The sequence below is a fragment of the Oncorhynchus masou genome, chromosome 29 (assembly GCF_036934945.1).
Source record: "Oncorhynchus masou masou isolate Uvic2021 chromosome 29, UVic_Omas_1.1, whole genome shotgun sequence".
Taxonomy (NCBI): domain Eukaryota; kingdom Metazoa; phylum Chordata; class Actinopteri; order Salmoniformes; family Salmonidae; genus Oncorhynchus; species Oncorhynchus masou.
This window is the reverse complement of record NC_088240.1, coordinates 48,255,223-48,279,947: the sequence shown is the minus strand read 5'-3', so window position 1 is coordinate 48,279,947 and position 24,725 is coordinate 48,255,223. Positions and strand designations below refer to the sequence as shown.

Genomic DNA, 24,725 nt, shown 5'->3' with positions numbered 1-24,725 from the left:
AGATATTGTAGAGTCTTCTGGTGACAATGGTGTGGAAGAAACAGTGTCGTTGTCACGGAGGAAGTTGACAGTTTGTAAATCAGTGGACTGCCCGGTGGAAGCAGAGATTGCCAAATGCAAAGCTAGTCCAAAAAGAGAACACAGAAAGAAGGCTGTTGTATAAAACACTCTGGATTACATCTTCAAACTAAAGGGCAAACATGGCATCGATGACAGAGGGAGAAGCATTCATCCATGAATACTGGTAAGAGTCTCGCTAAATCTTCAGATATTATTCCTACCAAATGGTGTTCCATACACATTTTGCATAACCGCAACATTTAAACGAGGCTGTAGCGACTGTGTTGGCATTAAAATCAGGGGTGTTTCTATGTTTCTCTTCAAGCGTTGATTGACATGGTAATGGACCAATAGTATTAGGGAAAAGATGAAACACGTACCTCTGATGTGTACGGCACACATAATGCAATTCACTGTGTGGAGTACAGCGTCTTTCCACCAGGGGTAAACGCTTCTCTTGCAAATTAAAAACATGCTTAACCATATACACTTAATAATTTGTGATTTAAATGAACATTAGTTTTAATATTATTATTGGTAATAGTAAACATTTTTCAGGAGTAAGGTGCTAATGTCAATTTGGTCATCAATAAACATTGAATCAATCAATGAATTCCATAAGACTGATGTGCAGAATCTTAAGAATACCATCCTCTGACCTGCATTTACACAAGCAAACCCGTCACCTCACAAAGAGCTTTCTTTTTTTTGCTATCACGTTTGCTGTGCCAACCTATTCAGGACAGTTGTGGATTCAATAATTGTGAAATCTCACATGCATGTCAGTAACGCATGTCCTAAATTCTATTAAACTTCGCCAAATCACATGCTCTAACTAAAATTGAGACGCAACATTCCTGTGTGCCTCTCTTTCTGCTCTTGATTGTGCATAGCTAAAGAAAATGAACGGGACTCTTTAAAAAGACAGCATGTCACCAAACTGCAATAGTTACTGTATGAACTCTGTGGAACGTTTTTGGACCATTGGCTTCCCTGTAAACAGGATTGCAACAGGAGGCACAAGCCACCTTCCTAAGGCTCTTCCCTGCCTTCACCTCCTGTAGCTGTTCGGGGTGTAGTGGTACGGTTTCTTGGGCTCTTGTTGGGCCTTTCCCTTTCCAGACATTTCCTGTCATAATACAATTAAATGAGGTTTTTCGTGTTCATGCAACATACTTTATTAAGATTGTCAATTTTCTTTGCACTCACAAATGTGGATATCATTTCCATGTAATCCAACATAATGTTATTGCATATTTCAGGGAGAGAGCAGGTGTTCTTATATACATATAGTGTATATGATGGAGTGAGATGACAAGAGTTGAGTTGGTGTTACCGTTTCATTTCTTTTTTTATATTAACATCATTGCTTTATACAGTAATTTACTGACATTTAGTGGTTTATAAAAGTATTTCTCCCATGTGATTGGAAGTTGTAATATTAACCCTGATCATTTGCATGCTTCGTTCATTAAAATTAAACAAAAGTAACTTATTCCTTCATCTCTCTGTGAACAGAATCACATACAGTGGGGAGAACAAGTATTTGATACACTGCCGATTTTCCCTACTTACAATGCATGTAGAGGTCTGTAATTTTTATCAAAGGTACACTTCAACTGTGAGAGACGGAATCTAAAACAAAAATCCAGAAAATCACATTGTATGATTTTTAAGTAATTAATTTGCATTTTATTGCATGACATACGTATTTGATACATCAGAAAAACAGAACTTAATATTTGATACAGAAACCTTTGTTTGCAATTACAGAGATCATACGTTTCCTGTAGTTCTTGACCAGGTTTACACACACTGCAGCAGGAATTTTGGCCCATTTTGGCCCACTCAAATACTAGTTCTCCCCACTGTACATCCCTTCTGAAAATAAAGTTCTCTACTTTGTGCAACTCATATTTAAAGGTATATATGTATCAAGACATTATCAATGGTGAGTGTAAAGTTAATTACATGTGAATTCATTCATATATAATTCAATCAAGTGTATTTTTCATTACTGCATGCCATCGTGACGCTCAAAAGCAGTGACAGCCGCTGCTTACTTCTGAAAATAAGACCCATATTCAAATTCGACACAAACCTTCAAATAGGTATGTAATGAGACATTATATAAACACTTTATAGTGTTTTGACATTTTAAGTTCGGGTCCCAACACGACACATCTTCCCCTATCACTATCACTCAGTAGCCTTCGCTTCCACGCCGCCATTTTTAAAAAAGACCCAGCAGAGCTCCATTGCCTTCTTCAATCATGCAGAGACAGGTCGCGTGGATGTCTCGTCATTTATTTTGCTGGAAAGGAAAGAAATTGTGCTTTACAATGGTATTAATATCTACCAGTTGAACTGGAAGAATTGCATTTTTTGGAGCTAAAATTAGGTCAAGTGTTCGGAACACCATTAGGTAGCCGTATACAGTTGAAGTCGGACGTTTACATACACCTTCGCCAAATACATTTAAACTCAATTTTTCACAATTCCTGACATTTAATCCTAGTAATAATTCCGTTTTAGGTCAGTTAGGAAATGTCAGAATAATAGTAGAGAGAATAATTTATTTCAGCTTTTATTTATTTCGTCACATTCCCAGTGGGTCAGAAGTTTGGTATCCCAGTGGGTCAGAAGTTTGGTAATTGGTATTTGGTAGCATTACAGTTAAATTGTTTAACTCGGGTCAAATGTTTTGGGTAGCCTTCCACAAGCTTCCCACAATAAGTTGGGTGAATTTTGGCCCATTCCTCCTGACAGAGCTGATGTGACTGAGTCAGGTTTGTAGGCCTCCTTGCTCGCACATGCTTTTCAGTTCAATCTGTCCACAACTTTTCTATAGGATTGAGGTCAGGGCTTTGTGATGGCCACTCCAATACCTTGATTTTGTTGTCCTTAACTTTTTATGGCTGCAGGGGCAGTATTGAGTAGCTTGGATGAAAAGTTGCCCATTGTTAACGGCCAGCTCCTCAAGTCTCGGTTGCTAATATATGCATATTATTAGTAGTATTGGATAGAAAACACTGAAGTTTCTAAAACTGTTTGAATTATGTCTGTGAGTATAACAGAACTCATATTGCAGGCAAAAACCTGGGAAATTCCACTTCCTGTTTATTTTTTCTGGGGGTGGCAGATTTTCAACCAAGCTCTCATTGAAATTCCAGCAAGATATGGATGAGTTTTCACATCCTGCGCCTTCCACTAGATGTCAAATGTCAATAGACCTTTGTCTGATGACTAATGTGAAGGGGGGTCGAATGAGACAGGAAAGTCATCACTGACACGAGTGGACCATGCTTTCACCATGCGCGTTCACAGGGGAAGGACCTGCGTTCCACCGGTCATCTGAAGTCATTCTAATTCTCCGATTAGAATTTTATTCAAGATATATGTAAACAACATTCTATAGATTGATTCAGTACATCCTTTGACATGTTTCTACTGACTGTTAAGGAACTTTTGGACATTGTCACTTTATAGTAGACGTGATTTGTGACTTTAGAATTGTTTACCAAATGTGCTAACCAAAGTAGCTAATTGGACATAAATAAGACATTTTCGAACAAATCAAGCATTTATTGTGGACCTGAGATTCCTAAGACTGCATTCTGATGAAGTTCAAAGGGAAGGAAACATGTATTTTCTGGTTTCTGTTGACTCCAACATGGCAGCTAATTTGGCTACTGTTCTGAGCTCCTTCTCAGATTATTGGATAGGTTGCTTTTTCCGTCAACTTCTTTTTGAAATCTGACACAGCGGATGCATTAAGGAGAGGTATATCTATAATTCCATGTGTATAACTTGTATTATCATCTATATTTATGATGAGTATTACTGTTGAAACGATGTGGCCATGCAAAATCACTTGATGAACTAGTGAATCTAATACGCAAATGTAAACTCAGATTTTTTTATATAAATATGAACTTTATTAAACAAAACATGCGTTGTGTAACATTAAGTCCTATGAGTGTCATCTGATGAAGATAATTCAAGGTTCGTGATTAATTTTCTCCATTTCTGCTTTTTGTGAATGCTATATTTAGCTGGAAAATGGCTGTGCTTATTGTGGTTTGGTGGAGACCTAACAATCGTTTGTAGTGCTTTTGCTGAAAAGCATATTTGAAATCCGACACATTGGTGGGATTAACAACAAGATTAACTTTAAAATGATATAAAACACATGTATGTTTTAGGAATTGTAATTATGAGATTTCTGTGGTTTGAATTTGGCGCCTCTCTATTTTCATTGTCATATCGATCCCGTTAGCGGGATTGCAGCCATAACAAGTTAAACCATTTTGCCACAACTTTGGAAGTATGCTTTGGGTCATTGTCCATTTGGAAGACCCATTTGCGACCAAGCTTCAAATTTCTGACTGATGTCTTGAGCTGTTGCGTCAACATATCCACATCAATTTTCCCACCTCATGATGCCATCTATTTTGTGAAATGCACCAGTCCCTCCTGCAGCAAAGAACCCCCACAACATGATGCTGCCACCCCAGTGCTTTGCGGTTGGGATGGTGTTCTTCAGCTTGCAAGCATCCCCCTTTTTCCTCCAAACATAAAAGGTCATTATAGCTAAACAGTTCTATTTTCGTTTCATCAGACAGGAGGACATTGCTCCAAAACGTATGATCTTTGCTTTTTTATGCCGGTTTTGGAGCAGTGGCTTCTTCCTTGCTGAGCAGCCTTTCAGGTTATGTCGATATAGGACTCTATCCACAGTAAACGAGCTACTTTTGTACCTGTTTCCTCCAGCATCTTCACAAGGTCCTTTGCTGTTGTTCTGTGATTGACTTGCACTTTTTGCATGAAAGTAGGAGACAGAATGAGTCTCCTTCCTGAGCGGTATGACGGCAGCGTGGTGCCATGGTGTTTATACTTGCATACTATTGTTTGTACAGATGAGTGTGGTAAATTGCTCTCAAGGATGAACCAGACATGTGGAGGTCTACAATTATTTTCTGATGAGTTGGCTGATTTCTTTTGATTTTCCCATGATGTCAAGCAAAGAGGCACTGAGTTTGAAGGTAGGCCATGAAATACATCCACAGGTACACCCCAATTAACTCAAATGATGTCAATTCGCCCATCAGATGCTTCTAAAGCCATGACATAATTTTCTGGAATTTCACGCTGTTTAAAGGCACAGTCAACTTAGTGTATGTAAACCTCTGACCCACTGGAATTGTGATAGATTATTTCACTTATAATTCACTGTCTATAAACAATTGTTGAAAAATTACTTGTGTCATGCACAAAGTAGATGTCCTAACCGACTTGTGGAATTGTGGAGTGGTTGAAAAACGAGTTAATGGCTCCAACCTAAATAAATGTAAACTTTCAACGTTACGTTTCAAATTTTGCCAGAAAATCCTTTTCATTGCAAGTAACGCGTACTGTTCACTAACGTTAGCTGGCTGGCTCAGTAGCTAATGTTACGTGTATGATCTGTGTAGGAGCTCAAGAAAGTTGGATGTTCACATTTTTCTTTTTTGAATGCGGCATTATAGTTGAGAATATGGTTCATTGTTTAGCTAGCTAGCTCCATGTCTAAACATGACTCCACTATGCAAGTAACTATTGTACCGTTCACACCCTCTGTATCCTGTGCATTTAACAGTGCAATTAACAGATTTTAGTTGATATAGTGTGTTTACCAGAGACAGTAATGTGAAGAATAGCATGACCTGCACCAAAGTCAGATTAGGATATAGGCCAAGGACTAGATAAAGTTCCTCTACTTTCACCATTTTGTGTCTTGAAATCTTTGGTGGTTTACTACACTGTGAATGATTAAAGAGATGGGTGGGGATAAGGCTTTAGAGGGTGTGAACGATGCTGAATGGGTGTAGACAAAGAGGAACTCTCCAGTAGGTGTACCAAAACATTCAAAGGCCATTTTCCAAAAAAGTAGGGTTTCAAGTATATCAACTTTTAAATCAGAATTACTTTCTCATCATTCCTCAACTGGAGTGTATGATAAACCATTTTCTAGCTCACAGTCTCTACTTTTATCAAATGTAAAAAACTAAATTTAAAATGTTGCTACATAAGACCAATTCACACATTTTTGGGAAAAGGAGCATCAAACTCATCCCTGTGCACTTTTACCACCCTGTGAAGTTAAAATCACAATTTCTTTAATCTGTAGCCTAAAAAAACTGTGCATGATTTTCCAGGTCACAGTGGGAAAACCATACAACATAGCATCTCATAACTGCATGTTGACATTGACATCGTTATTCTAAAAGTATTTGCGCATAAAACCGTTTCCATCGCAATGGTCGCATAATTAACTCCGACACAAGGATCCCACCATGCCGAACCAACAAATTGTCTGTTGACATTTACAGAATTGTATCGACACTTGCTGTTTTCATCACACCTGTGGTGATATATTTTTTATATGGCATGACTTTATTCGCATTAGAAGGTTGGATAAACATGGTTACAGACAGACAAATGCACACACACAAACAGTATCACTCAAACAGAAAATAATGTACATACACAAACACACAAATATTCTAAAATTAATTGCCAGAAGAACGCGGGCGGGGTAACATAAGAGGGTGGAAAACAGAAGCTTGACATTTTCTCCAAAGTAATTTCTGCTCTCCTTCAGAGCTCCAGATGCTGCTGCCTTGAGACAGTCTGGTGGTGTGGAGCAGGTTTAACAAGTCTAACCTGAGTGGGGAAGTGTGTTGAATCGTTTCGAGTTGTGTGACACAGCGTCGTCTCACCTGGATAGTCTGGCAGGCATGACTGCCGTTGTTGGTGAGGATGGCGGAGACGGCCTGCAGGGTCTTGCCCGTGTCTCCCCAGGACACCACCAGGCTGAAGAGGCAGGCACAGGACAGGGCGGTGAGGGCCTGCCCAGTAGGGTCGTTCATCCCCGTGCTGCGCACTGTTGTCTCCAGCAGCAGTTGGAACAGAGACTCTGTAGGGAGGATATAGAGAGTTAAAGAGGGGCAGTATGTCTGCAATGTGTGTTTACCTGTGTCTGCACAAGTGAGTGCAAGTGTGTGTTTGTGTGCATGCCTCTGTCTTGGTCTATTTGCGTTTGCATCTGAGTGTATACATGCATTGTGCGTGTCTGCCCATGTATGTATGTGCAAGTATTAGCGCTCAGTAAATATACTGTGTATACCACTACCGTTCAAAAGGTTAGGGTCATTTAGTAATATCCTTTTTGAAAGAAAAGCACATTTTTTGTACATTAAAATATCACATTGATCAGGAACACAGTGTAGACATTGTTAATGTTGTACTAGCTGCAAATGGCTGATTTTGAATGGAATATCAAAAGAGGCGTACAGAGGCCCATTATCAGCAACCATCACTCCTGTGTTCCAATTAGCTAATCCAAGTTAATCATTTTAAACAGCTAATTGATCATTAAAAAACTATTTTGCAATGATGTTAGCATAGCTGAAAACTGTTCTGCTAATTTTAAAAAAGCAATGAAACTGTCCTTCAGACTAGTTGAGTATCTGGAGCATCAGCATTTGTGGGTTCGATTAGAGGTTCAAAATGGCCAGAAACAAAGAGATTTTCTAAAACTTAGTCTATTCTTGTTCTGAAAAATGAAGGCTATTCCATGCGAGAAATTGGCCATCTGGAGAAGGGTAAATGACAATCACGAGAAAAATGCATATAATGTGTAATTATGTCAAAGAACTTGAGAACAGAAGTAGGAGAAATACGGTGAGATTAGTTAATCTGAAAGAGATCAACATTGTGAGGCTGGTGGTGGACTAATCTTGTGTGCAGAAAATCATAGCAGAAGGATTTGATGACGGGCACGAATTTGAACAAACCTATCGCAGTTAAACATGCCTGACGAGAATGGTTCTCATTCGACCTTAAGATCTACAGCCTGGGGGAAGGTACAAAAGCAGCGAAAGGAAGGCGTTTGGTGGAAAGGCCGCTGGCTGTCTTTTTTCCCGGAACCTCTCCAAGTAACTGGCAATGAAGAGGAAGACGTTTGCAACGGCGAAGAAACACCACGAGAAGAACGCCAGACACACGCTGGCATTCCCAGCGACCCTGCTCTTTATTTGGAATGGAAATAAAATGATTGTCAAGGAAAATGTGGAGGCTGAGAGATTCTTGCTAGAGCAAGGTGTTTGGCTGAGATAACGACGACGAGACAAGGTAAAATACAAGTTGAATTGTATGCCGTTTACTGTACAAATTAAGGTAGGCTGTGTGTTTGCGGGACTAATTTAGCCTTTCAAGCGCCTTACGGACCATTAGGAATCTTTTAGTTGACTACAGGTTGTCTTCTGTGGCTTCAAATACAGTTCTGTGATGATTGACTCATTGCGAAGCAACGTTACGTTCCTCGTTGCTTTGTTTTATTTTGGGATTTGTTTTCTCTGTTGATTTAGGAAAGTCTATGTGACAGCTGACCGGAGGGAATAGACCCCACTGGGGCTGTCATGGGCTAGCTAACCATGTTGGCAATCTCCGACACTGCTTCAGTATGTTGGAGACACCCGCTAAGTGCTACTGAAAGTCAACAAAGGAACATACCCCTAGTCCGGAATATAAACGGTTGTGGTAACCAAGTGAAGAGGAAAAAGACATTTAAAATCAAAACAGGTGGATAAATTGTGTTCATACAGGAATCACATTTAACAGATAGAGGCATCAAAATTTTGAAGCTGGCTTGCATAAGTTTCCCATAGCTCATTTAATTCAAAACAAAATGGGGTGATAATTCTGATGAGTAAAATACTTAAATGTACTTTAAACGCTCTGATGGGTACGGCAGGCGCATCTGCATTGAGGCTCTTATAAATGGGATTAAGGTAGTGTTATGCAACATATATGCTCCCAACAAGGGCAACCCAGATTTTTTTCACGGGGTTAATGTTATACTGGGAAATATGGAGGGGCAGATCGTCCTTGCTGGACACTTTAACCAAGTGATGGACACGACTAATAGAAGTCAATTTACAGTTAACTCCACACCAAAGAAAAGACTTGCAACACATATGTGGGCCTTACAGACATATGGAGATAAGTCCATCCTAATGAGAGAGAATATACTTTCTTCTCCCACTGTCATAAAACACACTCCAGAATAGATTTATTCTTGATATCTAATTTCATGGTAAATGGGAGATTTGCCCTCGCGTGTCATGCTATAGTAGAGTTACATGTTGATATAAACTGTGAGGAAAGGTAGATTTAGACAATACCATGCTACTACAAGATATTTAGCCAATCACTAGCAGATGATCTTAGATCCTTTTTTAGAAGATCAACATAGGATCAACTGAAAAGGATTCCACAGTATGGGAAACATCTAAAGCATATATTCGGGGGAAAATATATAACAGCACATGCATCAGAGAGCGAGAGAGGGTTGAAGCAGTAAAAAGATTAGAAACTGCTGTGTGATAGCACATTTGAAACTGCCTGTAAATTGACATGTCAATTGCATGAAATGTATAACAAAATGGCAGAATATGCACTGTTTAGACTTTTTCATGAGGGAGGTGAGAAGACAGGCAACTAAAACTGCAGAACACTTGACGTAATTCCAGCAATTAAGAAGAGCAATAAGATGGTGACCTCATCCAAAAGAGATGGGTTTCAATGTTTTAATAAAGATTTATATACATTCTTCTGAACAGCGAGTCCCATAGATATGTATGCTTTTTTGTCTGGTTTTGAACTACCTAGATTATCAGATAGCAAGGTAGAGGACCTGGACTGTACTATAACAGAAGAGGTGGTGAGAGCAGCAATTTTATCTATGAAAGCAGGGAAATCCCCTGGTCTGGATGGCCTTTCCTTTAAAATATTATAAAACTACAGTACCCGTCAAAAGTTTGGACACACCTACTCATTCAAGGGTTTTTCTTCATTTTTTAAATTTTCGACATTGTGGAATAATAGTGAAGACATCACAACTATGAAATAACACATGGAATCCACACTTGCCTTGATAACTTTGCGCACACTTTGCTTTCTGTCAACCAGCTTCATGAGGTCGTCATCTGGAATGCATTTCAATTTACAGGTGTCCCTTCTTAAAGTTCATCTGTGGAATTTCTTTCCTTCTTAAGACATGAAGGTTGTCAATAAGGAAAATTTAAATATCTTTGAAAATTTCTTCAAGTGCAGTCGCAAAAACCGTCAAGGCTATGATGAAACTGGCTCTCATGAGGACAGCCACAAAAAAGGAAGACCCCAAGACCCCGAGGAAAAGTCCATTAGAGTTACCAGCCTCAGATTGCAGCCCAAATAAATGCATCAGAGTTCAAGCAACAGACATCTCAGCATCAACTGTTCAGAGGAGAATGCGTGAATCAGACCTTCATAGTTGAATTGCTGCAAAGAAACCACTACTGAAGGACACCAAAAAGAAGAAGAAACTTGATTGGGCCAAGAAACACGAGCAAAGGACATTAGACCGGTGGAAATCTGTCCTTTGGTCTTGAGTCCAAATTTGAGATTTTTGGTTTAATCCGCCGTGTCTTTGTGAGACGCAGAGTAGGTGAACGGATGATCTCCACATGTGTGGCTCCCACCGTGAAGCAAAGAGGTGGTGGTGTGATGGTGCATTACTGGTGACACTGTCGGTGAGTTATTTATAATTCAAGGGCACACTTAACCAGCAAGTCTACCACAGCATTCTGCAGCGATACGTCATCCCATCTGGTTTGCGCTTAGAGGGAACCCGATGGTCCTGTTTTTCAGGACACATCTAGGCTGTGTAAGGGCTATTTGACTAAGAAGGAAAGTGATGAGTGCTACATCAGATGACCTGGCCTCCACAATCATCTGTCTACTTCCGGCGCCGACAGAGATGGCCGCCTCGCTTCGCATTCCTAGGAATCTACACAGTATTGTTTTTTTTACTTGTTATTTCTTACATTGGTACCCCAGCTAATCTTAGGTTTTATTACATACAGTCGGGAGGAACTACTGGATATAAGAGCAACGTCAACTCACCATCATTATGACCAGAAATATGACTTTCCCGAAGTGGATCCTGTTTTTTTACCCACCACCCAGGCGGCGAACCCAGCCGGAGAACCAAAACAACGACGCCGTAAAAGGGGCAGACGAAGCGGTCTTCTGGTCAGGCTCCGGAGACAGGCACATGGCGCACCGCTCCCGAGCATACAACTTGCCAATGTCCAGTCTCTTGACAACAAGGTTGATTAAATCCGAGCAGGGGTAGCATTCCAGAGAGACATCAGAGACTAAAGTTCTTTGCTTCACGGAAACATGGCTCACTCAACACGCTATCGGAGTCGGTACAGCCAACCGGTTTCTTCACGCGTCGCGCCGACAGAAACAAACATCACTCTGGTAAGAAGAGGAGCGGGGGGGTATGCCTTATGATTAATGAGACGAGATGTGATCATAACAACATACAGGAACTCAAGTCCATTTGTTCACCTGACTTAGAACTCCTCACAATCAAATGTCGACCGCATTATCTACTAAGAGAATTCTCTTCGATTATAATCACAGCCGCATATATTCCCCCCCAAGCAGACACAGATGGCCCTGAACAAACTTTATTTGACTCTATGTAAACTGGAAAACACATATCCTGAGGCTTCATTCATTGCAGTTGGGGATTTTAACAAGGCTAATCTGACTCCCTAAATTCTATCAGCATATCGATTGTGCTACCAGGGCTGATAAAACCCTGGATCATTGTTATTCTAACTTCCGCGACGCATATAAGACCCTCCCCCGCCCTCCTTTCGGAAAAGCTGACCACGACTCCATTTTGTTGCTCTCTGCCTACAGACACAAACTAAAACGGGAAGCTACCGCGCTCAGGTCTGTTCAACGCTGGTCCGACCAATCAAGATTGCTTCGATCACGTGGATTGGGATATGTTCCGCATTGCATCAAACATTGACGAATACGCCGATTCGGTGAGCGAGTTTAACAGGAAGTGCATCGGAGATGTCGTACCCACAGCAACAATAAAAACATTCCCAAACCAGAAACCGTGGATTGATGGCAGCATTCGTGCAAAACTGAAAGCGCAAACCACTGCTTATTTTTTATTTTTTGCCACTGACGTGGCCCGCTACCAAAACCTGCGGACTCTACTTCACTGCAGCCGACATGAGTAAAACATTTTAAAAAGTGTTAACCCTCGCAAGGCTGCAGGCCCAGACGGCATGCCCAGACGGCATCTCCAGCCATGTCCTCAGAGCATGCAAGTTTTCATAAACGGAAATCGGTATTTTTTGGTGCCAATTTGCCATTCTTTTTGAATTTGTATTTATTTATTTTTTGAATTTATACCTTGATTTAACTAGGCAAGTCAGTTAAGAACACATTCTTATTTTCAATAACGGCCTAGGAACGGTGGGTTAACTGCCTTGTTCAGGGGCAGAACAACAGATTTTCACCTTGCAAGATTGAAACCCCCGAGCTGACAACCTTACAGTAAACTAGTCCAACGCAATAACGACCTGCCTCTCTCTCGTTGCACTCCACAAGGAGACTGCCTGTTAAGCGAATGCAGTAAGCCAAGGTAAGTTGCTAGCTAGCATTAAACTTATCTTATAAAAAACAATCATAATCATGAGTTAACTACACATGGTTGATGATATTACTAGATCTTATCTAGCATGTCCTGCGTTGCATATAATCTGACTGCACATACAAGCATCTGACTGAGCGCTGGTAGGCAGAAGCAGGCACATAAACATAAATTCAAACAGCACTTTCGTGCGTTTTGCCAGCAGCTTTTCGTTGTGCGTTTTGCCAGCAGCTCTTCGTTGTGCGTTTTGCCAGCAGCTCTTCGTTGTGCGTTTTGCCAGCAGCTCTTCGTTGTGCATCAAGCATTGCGCTGTTTATGACTTCAAGCCTATCAACTCCCGAGATGAGGCTGGTGTAACCGAGGTGAAATGGCTAGCTAGTTAGCGCTCGCTAACTAGAGGGACGGAAGCTATAATGTTTTACTGGCAATACTAAAGTGCCTATAAGAACATCCAATAGTCAAAGGTTAATGAAATACAAATGTATAGAGGGAAAAAGTCCTATAATTCCTATAATAACTATAACAACCTAAAACTTCTTACCTGGGAATATTGAAGATTCATGTTAAAAGGAACCACCAGCTTTCATATATTATCATGTTCTGAGCAAGGAACTGAAACATTAGCTTTCTTACATAGCACATATTGCACTTTTACTTTCTTCTCCAACACTTTGTTTTGCATTATTTAAACCAAATTGAACATGTTTCATTATTTACTTCATCTAAATTGATTTTATTGATTATATTAAGTTAAAAGTGTTCATTCAGTATTGTTCTAATTGTCATTATTACCCCACCCCCCCCCAAAAAAATATATATATATTTAAAAAATAAATGTAAAAAAATCGGTATCGGCGTTGAAAAATCATAATCGGTCGACCTCAAGTGTGTTTACGGACATTTTCAATCAATCCTTATCCCAGTCTGCTGTTCCCACAAGCTTCAAGAGGGCCACCATTGTTCATGTTCCCAAGAAAGCTAAGGTAGCTGAGCTAAACGTTCATTTGGATTTGATCTCAACCCAAATTGAGATGGTTTGGGATGAGTTGGACCGCAGAGTGAAGGAGACTGTTGGACATTCCTCATGACGCTGGTTGAGAGAATGCTAAGAGTGCGCAAAGCTGTCGTCAAGGCAAAGGGTGGCTACTTTAAAGAATCTAAAATATATTTTGATTTGTTTAACACATTTTTTGCTACTACATGATTCCATATGTTATTTCATAGTTATGAAATCTTCACTATTATTCTACAATGTATAAAACAGTAAAAATAAAGAAAAACCCATGAATGAATAGGTGTCCAAACTTTAACAGGTACTGTATACTGACATTATTGTACCTGTATTGACAGTGGTTTACCAGGAGGCATTTAAAAATGGCTCCCTTCCGCACACCTTTAATGAGGCTTTGATATTGCTGATTCCTATAAAGGATAGAGATTCTACAGAACCTGGGAATTTTAGAGCGATCAGCCTACTTAATGCGAATTGCAAGATTCTTACTAAGACCCTTGCGATACGCTTAGAGAAGGCACTACCTAATATTATACTTAATGACCAATTAGGATTTATTAAGAAACTCAACTGATAATATGAAGAGGCTCTTACATCAAATGTGGTTAAACCGCTCAAATACAGTTTCTACCGCCGTCTCAGATGCTGAGAAGGCATTTGTTAGGGGAGAGTGGGCTTTTCTCTTAAGAACCTTATAAGAATGTATGGGGAGGCAGAGTTGTTATTGGTGCTAGAAAAGATGTTGATATGAGTGTTCAGAAATGTTACAAATGTAGGATTATTTATTTTGTAAGTGCCAAACCTCTACCTTCTTGAAGCGTTTTACTGACTGGTATTGAAGCCAGCAGGGCTGAATGACCCGATAAAGATCTGTATAAATACTTGCACCCAGTAGTTAAAGTTAGATTCAAATCAAATCCAATTTTAATGATACACATATTTAGCAGATGTTATTGCGGGTGTAGCGAAATGGGTGTAGTGAAATGTTTGCTTATTTGCCTGCAGGAATAAGAAATGTTAACTCTAGATTAATTTATGGGCAGGGAAGTAAAATGAGTATCATTTAACCTAGGGGTGCACATATTGGATGTCTAGTTTAACGCCGATGTGCATACATATATAACGTCGATACATGACGTAGTTGCGCAATACTTGCAACACAGCATTCCTAACATCGATCCACACAGCAGACATTGTGGGCTAACAGTCAACAAGTCGAGCAGTCATTTGAAAGAGTAAGAACATTTCAGCAAGAAAACAAAAGGTGAAATCCATTAACGCCAAGATAATGGAATTCATTGCCCTTGACAATCAACTGTTCTGTTGTGGGTGATGTTGGCTTTCGCCGACAGGTCGAGCACCGGTACGCACTACCAAGTGCTTTATTTTTCAGATGTTGCCCTACCGGAGTTACACAGTAATATAGCATCACTGCTATTTGCTTCACGACATGCATACTATGGAACATCGTTTGGGTCTTTGCGTGTCAAAAAATATACAGTAGCACTGTCAAAGCTGTACAAAAAAGTCTGCAAACAAGAAAACACAGGTCACAAATGATGTGTTTACAATACCGCTTGGTAATAAAGCATAATTTGTTTGACTGCAACTTCTGGGGTAACTAGCTTTAGCTTGGTACCTAGCTAGCACCAATACAACCAGACTGAAAACAATGACCAGTAGAAACTGCCGTCATTTTCATTATTCTTAGCAATGATTTGGGAATCCTTGTGAGTAAGTATTAGCTAGGTTGCCACTTGTTGTTCACCTATTGAAATTGAACTTCAGTTGATGAAAATAAATAGCTTGCCAGCTACTTAACCCTGTTGCCCAAAGCTAATGTTATAATCGGCCAGCTAGCTTCAATTCAATTCAAGGGGCTTTATTGGCATGGGAAACATATGTTAACATTAGTGCCAGCTAGTGTGTAGCTCATTCCTGCCTCGGTATCACTAACGTTAGCATAAATCGCTAATGATAAACAAGACAGAAAACTTTTGTAAAATACCCTGAAGTAATATGAACAACTTGGGCTTGAAACCCAGTCCACAGCCACAACTATTTAACCAAATCCGACTGGATCTCTATGCGAAAAATAAAAGCATACAAAAAAAAAAATCGAACTACCTGACATAGTGTGACGATGCTGTGTAGCTATAGTCACACTAATGTAAACTTAGCTAGCTGGCTAAATAGCGCAGCCAACATTAGCCATGTTCCAACGTTACCTCACTGGTCATTGTCAAGTTACCCATCTTGCCAGCCAGACAGTCGATCATATTGGAGTCATTTCATTATATTGCCATGTTCTAACAGTTCACTATCCACTGTATCCAAGTATGGAATTCAGTTCCTCATGTCGTCGGAGTGAACAAGTCAGGGAGTTTCTTCTTCATGACTGCTTCAGGCATCTTCACAGAATCAAAGTGTGCTCACAATTCTTGGTTTCGATCCACAAAGTCGCCGGGTAGCGCAGGTCATATGCCAAGGCAGACTGCCACAGAAGCCTCGAGTGGGGAGAAAGCCGTCCTCCTCATGGGAGAAAGAGCAGGAAAAATTATCGCATCTCCATACTTCAGCTCTCCCTTTGCTCGGGCAGCAGCAAGGATGCGGACAGTGTCTCGGTACCGTAGCGATTTAATAAAACGCCCTGGGTGCATTTCTCCGTAGTGAACGATGGGCTCTCTCGCGAAAGGGAGAAGATGCAGGATTCTGGGAATCCACTCCTGAAGAAAGGCAATGGCATCTCTTCCCTCCATTGCCTTCAGGAAATTTGAGCGCTTTGCATTCCTGTAAGGTTCAAATGTATCCTCTGTGTCAAAACGGAGTCCTCCAACTTCTTGTGATTTTGATACACGTCCTCGTGGACTTCCAGGATAGTAGCCTGGTGGTCAGCATGGTCTTCTGACTGTCACTCGTCCCTTTGTGACTTTCTGGTCTTCGTTGAGTTTATCAACCAGCACATCAATTTTGATGAGACATTCAGAAATAGTCTCTTGAATTTTGTAATACCTTAGGCCATACCCATTCTGAACCATGCTGGTGATTCTTTGAGCTAGCATCTGCTGAGACCGACAGGTTGTGGAGAGAGGGTCACTTTTCCATGCCTCGTCTGAGGCATTGCATGATTGGGCATCTTTTGTTTTTTTGTTGTTGTTTTTTTCACCTTTATTTAACCAGGTAGGCTAGTTGAGAACAAGTTCTCATTTACAACTGCGACCTGGCCAAGATAAAGCATAGCAGTGTGAACAGACAACAGAGTTACACATGGAGTAAACAATTAACAAGTCAATAACACAGTAGACAAAAAAAGGGGAGTCTATATACAATGTGTGCAAAAGGCATGAGGAGGTAGGCAAATAATTACAATATTGCAGATTAACACTGGAGTGATAAATGATGATGTACAGGTAGAGATATTGGTGTGCAAAAGAGCAGAAAAGTAAATAAATAAAAACTGTGGGGATGAGGTAGGTGAAAATGGGTGGGCTATTTACCAAAAGATTATGTACAGCTGCAGAGATCGGTTAGCTGCTCAGATAGCTGATGTTTGAAGTTGGTGAGGGAGATAAAGGTCTCCAACTTCAGCGATTTTTGCAATTCGTTCCAGTCACAGGCAGCAGAGTACTGGAACGAAAGGCGGCCGAATGAGGTGTTGGCTTTAGGGATGATCAGTGAGATACACCTGCTGGAGCGCGTGCTACGGATGGGTGTTGCCATCGTGACTAGTGAACTGAGATAAGGCGGAGCTTTACCTAGCATGGCCTTGTAGATGACCTGGAGCCAGTGGGTCTTGCGACGAATATGTAGCGAGGGCCAGCCGACTAGAGCATACAAGTCGCAGTGGTGGGTAGTATAAGGTGCTTTAGTGACAAAACGGATGGCACTGTGATAAACTGCATCCAGTTTGCTGAGAAGAGTGTTGGAAGCAATTTTGTAGATGACATCGCCGAAGTCGAGGATCGGTAGGATAGTCAGTTTTACTAGGGTAAGCCTGGCAGCGTGAGTGAAGGAGGCTTTGTTACGGAATAGAAAGCCGACTCTTGATTTGATTTTCGATTGGAGATGTTTGATATGGGTCTGGAAGGAGAGTTTGCAGTCTAGCCAGACACCTAGGTACTTATAGGTGTCCACATATTCAAGGTCGGAACCATCCAGTGTGGTGATGCTAGTCGGGCATGCGGGTGCAGGCAGCGATCGGTTGAAAAGCATGCATTTGGTTTTACTAGCGTTTAAGAGCAGTTGGAGGCCACGGAAGGAGTGTTGTATGGCATTGAAGCTCGTTTGGAGGTTAGATAGCACAGTGTCCAATGACGGGCCGAAAGTATATAGAATGGTGTCGTCTGCATAGAGGTGGATCAGGGAATCGCCCGCAGCAAGAGCAACATCATTGATATATACAGAGAAAAGAGTCGGCCCGAGAATTGAACCCTGTGGCACCCCCATAGAGACTGCCAGAGGACCGGACAGCATGCCCTCCGATTTGGCACACTGAACTCTGTCTGCAAAGTAATTGGTGAACCAGGCAAGGCAGTCATCCGAAAAACCGAGGCTACTGAGTCTGCCGATAAGAATATGGTGATTGACAGAGTCGAAAGCCTTGGCAAGGTCGATGAAGACAGCTGCACAGTACTGTCTTTTATCGATGGCGGTTATGATGTCGTTTAGTACCTTGAGTGTGGCTGAGGTGCACCCGTGACCGGCTCGGAAACCAGATTGCATAGCGGAGAAGGTACGGTGGGATTCGAGATGGTCAGTGACCTGTTTGTTGACTTGGCTTTCGAAGACCTTAGATAGGCAAGGCAGAATGGATATAGGTCTGTAACAGTTTGGGTCCAGGGTGTCTCCCCCTTTGAAGAGGGGGATGACTGCGGCAGCTTTCCAATCCTTGGGGATCTCAGACGATGTGAAAGAGAGGTTGAACAGGCTGGTAATAGGGGTTGCGACAATGGCGGCGGATAGTTTCAGAAATAGAGGGTCCAGATTGTCAAGCCCAGCTGATTTATACGGGTCCAGGTGTTGCAGCTCTTTCAGAACATCTGCTATCTGGATTTGGGTAAAGGAGAACCTGCAGAGGCTTGGGCGAGGAGCTGCGGGGGGGCCGGAGCTGTTGGCCGAGGTTGGAGTAGCCAGGCGGAAGGCATGGCCAGCCGTTGAGAAATGCTTGTTGAAGTTTTCAATAATCATGGATTTGTCAGTGGTGACCGTGTTCCCTAGCCTCAGTGCAGTGGGCAGCTGGGAGGAGGTGCTCTTGTTCTCCATGGACTTCACAGTGTCCCAGAACTTTTTGGAGTTGGAGCTACAGGATGCAAACTTCTGCCTGAAGAAGCTGGCCTTAGCTTTCCTGACTGACTGCGTGTATTGGTTCCTGACTTCCCTGAACAGTTGCATATCGCGGGGACTGTTCGATGCTATTGCAGTCCGCCACAGGATGTTTTTGTGCTGGTCGAGGGCAGTCAGGTCTGGAGTGAACCAAGGGCTGTATCTGTTCTTAGTTCTGCATTTTTTGAACGGAGCATGCTTATCTAAAATGGTGAGGAAGTTACTCTTAAAGAATGACCAGGCATCCTCAACTGACGGGATGAGGTCAATGTCCTTCCAGGGTACCTGGGCCAGGTGGATTAGAAAGGCCTGCTCACAGAAGTGTTTTAGGGAGCGTTTGACAGTGATGAGGGGTGGTCGTTTGACTGCGGCACCGTAGCGGATACAGGCAATGAGGCAGTGGTCGCTGAGATCCTGATTGAAGACAGCGGAGGTGTATTTGGAGGGCCAGTTGGTCAGGATGACGTCTATGAGGGTGCCCTTGCTTACAGAGTTAGGGTTGTACCTGGTGGGTTCCTTGATGATTTGTGTGAGATTGAGGGCATCTAGCTTAGATTGTAGGACTGCCGGGGTGTTAAGCATATCCCAGTTTAGGTCACCTAACAGAACAAACTCTGAAACTAGATGGGGGGCAATCAATTCACAAATGGTGTCCAGGGCACAGCTGGGAGCTGAGGGGGGTCGGTAGCAGGCGGCAACAGTGAGCAACTTATTTCTGGAGAGAGTAATTTTCAGAATTAGTAGTTCGAACTGTTTGGGTATGGACCTGGAAAGTATGACATTACTTTGCAGGCTCTCTCTGCAGTAGACTGCAACTCCTCCCCCTTTGGCAGTTCAATCTTGACGGAAGATGTTATAGTTGGGTATGGAAATCTCTGAATTTTTGGTGGCCTTCCTGAGCCAGGATTCAGACACGGCAAGGACATCAGGGTTAGCAGAGTGTGCTAAAGCAGTGAGTAAAACAAACTTAGGGAGAAGGCTTCTGATGTTGACATGCATGAAACCAAGGCTTTTTCGATCACAGAAGTCAACAAATGAGGGTGCCTGGGGACATGCAGGGCCTGGGTTTACCTCCACATCACCCGCGGAACAGAGGAGGAGTAGTATGAGGGTGCGGCTAAAGGCAATCAAAACTGGTCGCCTAGAGCGTTGGGGACAGAGAATAAGAGGAGCAGGTATCTGGACATGGTAGAATATATTCAGGGCATAATGCGCAGACAGGGGTATGGTGGGGTGCGGGTACGGCGGAGGTAAGCCCAGGCACTGGGTGATGATGAGAGAGGTTTTATCTCTGGACATGCTGGTTGTAATGGGTGAGGTCACCGCATATGTGGGAGGTGGGACAAAGGAGGTATCAGGGGTATGAGGAATGGGACAAGGGGCTCCATTGTGAACTAAAACAATGATAACTAACCTGAGCAACACTATATACATGCATATTGACAATTGAGAGAGACATACAGCGAGGCATACAGTAATCACAGGTGTTGAACTGGGAAAGCTAGCTAAAACAGTGGGTGAGACAACAGCTAATCAGCTAGCATAACAACAGCAGGTAAAATGGCATTGACTAGGCAACAGGGCCGACAGATAAAACAAACAAGCAGAATGGAGTACCGTGATTAATGGACAGTCCAGCGTGCATCAGCTATGTAGCCAAGTGATCAGAGTCCAGGGGGCAGGGGGGCTGGACTGGCGAGTGTTATCCAGGTTAAAAAACTAACTAATGACTAAATAGCTTGTAGCTAGTTAGCTGGTTAGCTTCTGGAGGTTCTTGAGTGTGTTCTAAAAATTAAAAATAATAGTGATTCCGTATCACATTGGGTGAGGCAGGTTTACGGAAGGTATAAACAATTTTTTTAAATCGGGAAGAGATAGAAAGTACATATGGGCCACTGCGTGTTTGGGACGCGGCGATGCAGACGGTTAGCAGGCCTGTGCTAACAAGCTAACAGATTAGCAGGCCTGTGCTAACAAGCTAACAGATTAGCAGGCCGGGGTAAACAAGGTTTTGACGATAAAAGAGACGTATTAACTTGTAACTCACTTTTAGCAAACAGGTTTTTAAGTGTTAATGGATTATTATATTTTTATCAATTTATTATAATTTTTTATTTGTATAATTGTTTTGATAACTTGTTGATATATTAACCGAAATATCTGGAGGTGAGACAGAATTGCAGGACTGATTATGGCAAGTCAGTTTATATTTGGCTTGGCTTGCTAACTAATATGATTTGAATGATTCAGCAACACCATCAGCATCAGCTTTTCAGCTCCCTAACCCAGTTCCTAGAGAGAAGTGGACTGCGGTGTGCTGGGATGAAGAGACTCACTTCATTTGGGGCTTTTCTGGACCACTGCTGAGGTGTGGTCGTCTTACTGGCGCTTTTACAGTCATTGAAGCATCACCCATGTGGGTGCTACATTTCAGTAGTGGAAGATCCAGCCTGCCTACCTACGGTGAAGTTGTGATTATCAAAATATGACAAGTTGCACATTGAGGAGCTCTGTGGCCTGTCTGCCAGATGTCTCTACTTCCCTGCCTGGCTTTACCATCTATGCTCCCTCCTCTCAAGGTAATACCTTTCGGAACATCTGACGATGTAGAAGACCATCGCCCAAATACCTATATTTGTTTGTTAATCTGTTTTTGTTTTTTTGTTTTAAAGTGACTGAGATTATACTAGTAATGAAAGCTCTATATAAAATAAATATATTAGCAGTAGTAGCAGTAATAGTATTATTAGTTCTCACCCAGTACATCAGGAGGTTCCGTCTGGAAGCCCTCTGGTTGTTGTCCCTGCAGCATATGCAGCAGGGCCTGAAGGCTGCGCAGACACAGGGAAGGGTGGGAGAACCGCGTCTCCTTGATCAGCTCAAACACCCCACACAGACCGATGCCAATGATCTTGAAAGAGAAACACACAATACAGTTATCAGATAGCTATAAACTACAACAGACAGAACTCAAAATATCACACACCAAAGAGGCTTAAAGACTCAACATAGCCCAGTGCAAACAATCTAGAGAGAAAGGAAGTCACTGGTACAACCTCAGCTAAAAACCCAGAGTCGTTAAGCCTAAATAACACTCAACCCACAAAACTAGACAAGAAAATTGTTTTCAAAAAACACACATTCACATTTATTGGGTTCTATATACAGGCATCTTTGAGTTTTATTAATCGGAGGATTACGCAAAGGTTCAAATGGACTTCTGCGCTCTCCTATTATCCCTGTCCCCTTCCAAACATCCAACAACCCACGTCTTCTTTATTAGGCCCTAACGGACGAAAATGTATTGTGACAGGGAGAACCATCTACCTGACATAAAAATGTTCACTTCCGTTGCAAAACATTTTGTTGCAGTTTACTCTAATGAACTTGACCCCAGAGAACATTCGGTTCCCTCTACTAGGCTCCGAGCCTAAACAGTCTGTACAGTGTAGGCATTACAGCCAAGTTTAAAATCCATTCCGATCAGCCTATAACGATAACTTCTCTATGAGAGGGTAAGTTAAAGGTAACGATTTGGCCTAGAAAGGCCTGCCTCTCAGGGTTGCCTGTTAGAACAGAATTAAGGCAGTCCCAAATAGCATCCTATTCCCTAAATTGTGCACTACGTTTGACCAGAGCCCGATTGGAATCCTTATGGGCCCTGCTCAAAAGTTGTGTACATCATATGGAATAGGGTACCATTTGGGACCCGAAGTAAAGAAAAGGTTACTGTGTCCTCATCAGCGTGAGGAGCTTGTTTTTGTTCATCCTTATTGGTTCATTAATTGGCCCATTCCGCTACAGAATGAGGTAGAAGAGTATTATAATATATTTTATTGGATAAATGGAGGGAATATTTTATTGTGTCCAAGGTTAAAACCTGCTATGGCAAGTAGTTCCCCTCAGGAGAACGCTACCTGCCCCAAAGCATAGTGCCAACTGTAAAATTTGTTGGAGGAGTAATAAATGGTCTGGGGCTTTATTTCATGGTTCAGTCTAGGCCCCTTAGTTCCAGTGAAGGGAAATCTTAATGGTACAGCATACAATGACATTCTAGACAATTCTGTGCTTTGGGGCAAGAGTTTGGACAAGGACCTTTCCTGTTTCAGCATGACAATGCCCAAGTGCACAACGTGAGATCCATACAGAAATGGTTTGTCAGGATCAGTTTTTGAAGAACTTGACTGGCCTGCACAAAGCCCTGACCTCAACCCCATCGTACACCTTCGGGATGAATTGGAATGCCGACTGCAAGCCAGGCCTAATCAGCCAACATCAGAGCCCAACCTCCACTAATGCTCGTGGCTGAATGGAAGAAAGTCCCTGCAGCAATGTTCCAACATCTAGTGGAAAGCCTTCCCAGAAGAGTGGAGGCTGATATAGGAGCAAATGGGGGACCAACTCCATATCAATGCCCATGACTTTGGTATGATGTTCATGATACTTTTGGTCATGAAGGATGGTTTATTCTACATGGAGTGGTAAAAGAAGAGTCCTGCATCTCACATCTACCTGTAGTTATTGAGCTCTGCCTGCTGGACTCGTGAGGCTAACTCCAGGATGAAGTGCCATGCACTCCACCCCTCCTGCCAACTGACTGCACTTGTCAATTACCTGTAATAGATCACATAAATGAAAGGGACTTCCTCACCCACTGGAGACTTGAAGACAGAACCTCATCCAGAGAGCTGTGGATGTCAGTGTTAGACAGCCAAATCCTTAGATTTGGGAAAATAGACCATATAAATAAATGCAATTGCGGTTAGGTGTGCATGAAAAGCAATGCACAACTTTGGATGGCTTACATCCTCATTATTATTTCACATATTCCGCTCGCTCTAGCTCTTTAACGACTGAAGCTATTAACACAAAACCAACTTCCAAATGTGCAGACTGCCCAAACTTTTTTGTACTAAAACACTATTTTAACGAGTTCCCAATGCATTTCAATGGCAATAAAAGTGCCATAGACTTACATTGGAAAAATATGGAAATGTGGGCATGTAACTCCACCACCACCACTTAAGTTATCAACGCCAAACTAACATTGAGATGTATAGACTGACCCAACTTAGATTGCTTGCATTCAGAATTTTTAACTCAAACCGTTCAAGCTAGAGACACTAAACCAGACATGGGCAAACTACGGCCCGTTAGGCTTTTTAATCCGGCCCGCCGAACTTGTCCAAATTATAGTAAAAACCTCATTTTTTCCCCTTTCCCTGCAATGCCCACGTTTCCCCAATAGATGGCGCACTCAAAACACATTGACCGATGTTGGAGTGGCGCGTATTTCTCTTTATTTCACTTTAATTTTCACTTCGTTTCACGTCACCATTAAGCCCTTCTGTGAAAATGAGCGGACCAAAGAGAAGGAAAGTGGACAGCGAATGCCGAGTGTTTAATAAGGAGTGGACAACAAAATACTTCTTCACTGAAGTCCGATCAACGGCTGTATGTCTGATATGCCAAGAAGCTGTTGCGGTTTTCAAAGAGTACAATATCAGCCGTCACTTTGCCACGAAGCATGCAAACTATGCTAGCAAGCAGTCAACACAAGAACGGGCGGCTACTGCTCAGAGGTTGGCAGCTAATTTACAGAGTCAACAGAACTTTTTTCACCGACAAACTGCAATTCAAGAGTCAAGTACCAAGGCAAGTTATTTGCTGGCATTCAAATTAGCAAAGGCTAGCAAGCCTTTCTCCGAAGGCGAGTTTTGAAAGAGTGCATGGTAGAGACAGCAGGTCTCTTGTGTCCGGAGAGCAAAGCCAAGTTTG

At 42.0% G+C, this 24,725-nt stretch overlaps 1 protein-coding gene across 18 annotated transcripts in view; it reads right to left on the bottom strand.

Annotated features, from left to right (window-relative positions):
• The window catches only part of LOC135519932 (E3 ubiquitin-protein ligase MYCBP2), a 317,195-nt gene that overhangs the window by 248,687 nt on the left and 43,783 nt on the right, over positions 1 to 24,725 (bottom strand). For all 18 annotated transcript variants that reach the window (XM_064945153.1, XM_064945155.1, XM_064945157.1 and 15 more), the window contains exons 4-5: positions 21,705 to 21,858; positions 6,822 to 7,018 (exon numbers count right to left, since the gene is read on the bottom strand). In XM_064945153.1, coding sequence (XP_064801225.1) covers positions 6,822 to 7,018; positions 21,705 to 21,858 — 351 coding nt within the window. The remainder of the gene's footprint in view (positions 1 to 6,821; positions 7,019 to 21,704; positions 21,859 to 24,725) is intronic.